The sequence below is a fragment of the Galeopterus variegatus genome, unplaced genomic scaffold, assembly GCF_000696425.1.
Source record: "Galeopterus variegatus unplaced genomic scaffold, G_variegatus-3.0.2 Scaffold1523, whole genome shotgun sequence".
NCBI classification, from domain to species: domain Eukaryota; kingdom Metazoa; phylum Chordata; class Mammalia; order Dermoptera; family Cynocephalidae; genus Galeopterus; species Galeopterus variegatus.
The window spans coordinates 30,687-36,335 of NW_007727634.1; the positions used below are offsets into that span (position 1 = coordinate 30,687).

Consider the following 5,649-nt stretch of genomic DNA (forward strand, 5'->3'; position numbering starts at 1 on the left):
ACAATAATATTCTCAATTCTGAACTTAAATTTGAATAAGTTATTAAGTCTTCCTTCTTGTGTCCAAAGTAAAATACAGGGTTCCTGTTCAGGAATGTGACTACACTTTCAGCATTTTCATCATAAAGCAATATGTGACAAAGGAGAGAGATGTTTTATCTCAGTGCCTACTTACAGACATGATGCCCTTTGGTCTCAAAAGTGAAAATTAAAGTAAGCACATTAAAGGGCTAAAAAACAAGAAAAACTGTGCCTAGGGGAAAAAGTGAAAAAAAAAAAAAATAGAGGCCAAAATGCTGAAAAAAGAAAAAAGCTATTAACAAATCTATCCCTTTATATTGTATAGTAATGATACTTGTAATTTTCATTATTATTCAATAGCAATAGATTAAATAAACTGTAAATGAAGAAGACCTATTAAATCACTGTGTGTAATGCATGCTAAGGGAGGGCAGATTTCACTAGACAGAGGAAAAGAAAGAAAGAAAAGTATAAAAGTAGATACTATATCAACATCTGCAAAGGTGCAGTCAGCATATATACTACAGACATCAAGTAGAGGTATCAGCATCAATAGTGAGGAAGATTACATATTGACAAAATTACCCGTATCAATACAGAGTCCTGTACTGTATTTTCAAACATTTAATATATTTGCTTGGAGCTTTCCAAAATTAAAGCTACTCTGTTTACACATAACATAGAAAATGTAATCTTAGTTTCAATGAATTTTTAATTTTGTTCAATCTTGCATTTGTTCAACCAAAAACCATTTAAAGAGGACGAGGGCTATCAGCCTCAGAGTGAGCAAATTCAGCTCCTCTCCAGGGAGCTCTTGAATCTGCTATAAAAATCAACAGTGTGCATCTAATAGTTTTCTTTTAATTTGAGCATTGAAGACTAAATCATCACATCAAATAATCTTCAGGGTCTCTTTGGCTTCCAGATTAAATATGTAATGTGAACTTCCATTTTGCCACATTTTCTGCATTTCCATTTTAAATAATCATAAATAAGAAAACCTCGCTACTCTTTGGCACAACACAGCTACTTGAGTCAGCTGAGTTTCAAAGTCTTAGGAATTGCACTTATTCCTTCTTTAGAGTCCTGGTTCATCTCAAAGGTCTTTTAGCTGAACGATTCTTTATTGTATTCAAATCTTGTCCCATATGAGTTGCTTTGGTTACTCAGTTTATGAAGAGTCTTAGAAACTGAATTGGGTCCACAGCAGAAAACACCAACTGTTTTCCTGAAAAGAGAGGAGAAGAAATGGAAAAATCAGGTGAAAAATTAGGCGGAAAATGACAAGAAGTATGCTTTATGAACATGGTTTAAGGTATTAAAAAAGTGAATTACTTGCTGCTTTGCATATTGAAAACAGTTTTCTAATTATTTCCAAATGTAAATGGCCACCAAGAAAATATGTCATTCATCTCACACTTTTTTATACTAAAATTCAGGATAATTCAAAGGATGTAACTGTGAGCACAAATTTGCTTATTATCAGGCAGAGACTGAGTAGTCTGTCTTAGTATTTTTTATTATACGGCATTGGTGAGGACAAAAGTCATATCAAAAACAGCAAGTAATAGATGTCAATTGCTAAATAATTGATGTCTGGATAGATGTCCAGCCCAAACAACAGACCACATCAATTTTTCTTTTATTAGATATTTTACACACATTTTTCTAAAGTTCCCACATGGACTTGCATGAGCAGTGATCAATAGGGAAGAGAAAAAAAAAGACATTACCAATTTGAAAGGATAATTTGAAGTGATTAACTTATATCCACATTGGAACAGAAAGCATATTAATCTGGATATATTTTCCTTTTTATTTATGCACTGCAATAATTGTAACAAATGCCAAGCAGGTTTTATTATTCTTCAAGCAGGTTTCTTTAGTTGAAATTATAGCAGTTAAATGATAAAATCCCTAACAGACAAAATAAATTCTAGGAAGTAAATAGCCAAGCAGGTTTTATTATTCTTTAGTTAAAATTATAGCAGTTAAATGATAAAATCCCTAACAGACAAAATAAATTCTAGGAAGTAAATAGTATTTCAAATTGATCTTTCTCCAAAGTATGTTTATTTTAATTCTTAAGGCAGTAAAGTAGATTTTTTCCTCTGAGCCATGGATATAATAGCAAGGGAACACAAACTGATAGGATCACAGTGTAATCCAAACAATGACTTTAAACCCAATAATTCCCTATTGATACCCAGGATACCAAACAACGCAACAATAATATTCTCAATTCTGAACTTAAATTTGAATAAGTTATTAAGTCTTCCTTCTTGTGTCCAAAGTAAAATACAGGGTTCCTGTTCAGGAATGTGACTACACTTTCAGCATTTTCATCATAAAGCAATATGTGACAAAGGAGAGAGATGTTTTATCTCAGTGCCTACTTACAGACATGATGCCCTTTGGTCTCAAAAGTGAAAATTAAAGTAAGCACATTAAAGGGCTAAAAAACAAGAAAAACTGTGCCTAGGGGAAAAAGTGAAAAAAAAAAAAAAAAAAATCCGCAAAGTGGAACAAGACAAAGAATGGAGTTCATGGAGGCCAAAACAGCTAGAATTTGTGGAGCAGACTATGGAAGGGAAGGGAGATCCACAGAAAGAGTCACCGGATATCTGTAGAGGAGTATCCTCAAATCATTTGCAGATTAATGACCTGCTCATGTGTGGGCGAAAACTACATGAATGTGGATAAAGAACTACCAGGAATCAATAGGGCAAACAATTCCTAGAATTTACATAGGCCGCAAATAATTTGGTATTCCCACAAGCCAGAATAGAAAAACCTACAAGACATGGGCAACGGGTAGTGTTCTCAGAAAGGTAACACTGTATTTGTAAGGGGTAGAGAAGATGTTGGTGCAATTAGCCTTAGACTGAAGGCTGCTCTGAATCTCCACTAACAAACCTTAAAAGCAAGCTTTGAAAAGATCAAACTGAACCAAAGTAACATAACTACATGCCAGAACAAGTCCAATACGACTTAGAAAAATCAAAATTTGTCATATAAGATCTAAACTTAAAAATGTACAGCATTCAATAAAAAATTACCAGGAATGTAAACAGCAAGAACATATGAACTGTAACTCGGAGTGTTATGGGCTGAATTGTGTCCCTCCAAAACTCGTATGTTGATACCTTAACCCCCAGAACCTCAGAATGCAACTGTGTTTGGAAATAGAGCTTTTGAAGAGGTGATTAAGTTAAAATGATGCTGTTAGGATGGGCCCTAACACAATATGAGTGTAGTCTTATAAGAAATGAAAATCTGGGGCTGGCCCGGTGGCACACTGCCACAGTGCGCCGCTTGGGAGCGCGGTGGCGCTCCCGCCGAGGGTTCAGATCCCACATACAGATCGGTTCCCGCTCACTGGCTGAGCGAGGGGCGGGAGCAACACCGAGGGTTGCGATCCCGTTGCCGGTCCAGTCCGGTACGGGCACGACACTGAGGGTTGCGATCCATTGCCAGACGTGAAAAAAGACAAAAAGGAAAAAAAAAAAAGAAATGAAAATCTGAACACATAAAGATACACGAGGGATGTGCATACACAGAGAAAAGACCATGTGAAGAGGCAACATTACAGCAGACATCTTCAAGTCAAGGAGAAAGGCGTCAGAGGAAATCAACCACGTTGGCACTTTGGTCTTGAATTTCTAGCCTCCAGAGATGCTAGAAAATAAATTTTTATTGTTTAATACACCCAGTTTGGGGTATTTTGTTATGGTAATTCTAGCAAACTCATACAAGAAGAAAGATCATTCAATATAAATAGGCCCAGAATGACAGAAATCATGAAATTATAAAACATGAAACAGTGATGTTATATATGCTTCATATGTTCAGGGAATGGCATCAATACAATGAGAAGATAAATGGAAGAATTTATAAAAGGCCTAAATAAAGATTCTAGAGATGAAATGTAATATTTGCAGTGATAAATATACTGGATGGGTTAGCAGAAGAATAGGCATTGCAAAAGAAAAACATAAGTAAACTTGAAGACATAGCATTAGAATCTATCCAAATTGAAGTCCACAGAGAACAAAAACTGAAAAGAAAAAAAAATACAATGAGCACAGCATCAGTGACCTGTGGGACAAGAACAACTCATCCTACAGACATGTAAGTAAGAGTTTCAACAAGAAAGAGGACAGAAGATAATAAATATTTAATGAAATAATTATCAATTATTTTTTTTCAAATTTGATGAAAACAAACCCAGAGATCCAAAGATCCTATGAACCTTAAAAGAATAATCACAACAAAAATTACATCAAAGAAACCTAAAATAAAATGCTGAAAACCACTGACAAAGAGAAAAACATCAACACAGACAAAGGAAAAAGAAAGACACATTACAAATCATAAACAGAACATGAAAGACAAGAATGACTGTGAACTTCTTGTCATAAACTATGTAAATCAAGAGGCAATGAAGTGATGTATTCAAAACACTAAGGACAAAACAAAATGCCAACTATTCAATATCAAGCAAATTTTATACCAAACAAAAATGTGCATTNCCAAGCAGGTTTTATTATTCTTTAGTTAAAATTATAGCAGTTAAATGATAAAATCCCTAACAGACAAAATAAATTCTAGGAAGTAAATAGTATTTCAAATTGATCTTTCTCCAAAGTATGTTTATTTGCACTGAATTCTTCCTAGAATATCAAAATGATTAAAATTTCATATAACTTAAACAAATACAGTATGTCTTCATTATCTCAGAATAATCGGTACTGGAAAAAAGACAGTGAATTCATTTAAATAGGTAACAAAATTTATAGTAAATACTAAAAAAATTGTTTTATTAAAACTTTTCACCTTGAAACAAAGAACTATGAAAACAGAACTTCTACTTGCAGCCATGATGGAGTAATGAGGACAAGATTTGCCCTCTTGCATTAAAAAAAACTAGAAAACAAACAAACGAACAAACCGTATAAAACAAGTATTTTCAGACACTGAACAACAGGTAGCAAAGAACTATGGCCTCTGAATAAAATGGGAGAAAACAAGCTAAATTCAGCAGTTGTCTCTCTGCTTATTGCTTGGAGACAATCTGCAGGCTGCAGCACAGAGAGAGGGAAACTCAGGTAGAGACTGGTGACCTCACCTGAGGTGAGAAGACAAAGAATGGAGTTCATGGAGGCCAAAACAGCTAGAATTTGTGGAGCAGACTATGGAAGGGAAGGGAGATCCACAGAAAGAGTCACCGGATATCTGTAGAGGAGTATCCTCAAATCATTTGCAGATTAATGACCTGCTCATGTGTGGGCGAAAACTACATGAATGTGGATAAAGAACTACCAGGAATCAATAGGGCAAACAATTCCTAGAATTTACATAGGCCGCAAATAATTTGGTATTCCCACAAGCCAGAATAGAAAAACCTACAAGACATGGGCAACGGGTAGTGTTCTCAGAAAGGTAACACTGTATTTGTAAGGGGTAGAGAAGATGTTGGTGCAATTAGCCTTAGACTGAAGGCTGCTCTGAATCTCCACTAACAAACCTTAAAAGCAAGCTTTGAAAAGATCAAACTGAACCAAAGTAACATAACTACATGCCAGAACAAGTCCAATACGACTTAGAAAAATCAAAATTTGTCATATAA

The 5,649-nt window shown here is 34.8% G+C and overlaps 1 protein-coding gene across 2 annotated transcripts in view; it reads right to left on the reverse strand.

The window, feature by feature from the left end:
• Positions 1-670: 670 nt before the first annotated feature.
• Positions 671-5,649, reverse strand: part of NOX4 (NADPH oxidase 4) — a 169,296-nt gene continuing 164,317 nt past the window's right edge. The window contains exon 17 of one of the 2 annotated variants that reach the window (XM_008577501.1): positions 671-1,248. In XM_008577501.1, the coding sequence (XP_008575723.1) occupies positions 1,128-1,248 (121 nt within the window). In that variant the 3' untranslated portion in view covers positions 671-1,127. The remainder of the gene's footprint in view (positions 1,249-5,649) is intronic. The other variant, XM_008577500.1, reaches the window with a different exon arrangement.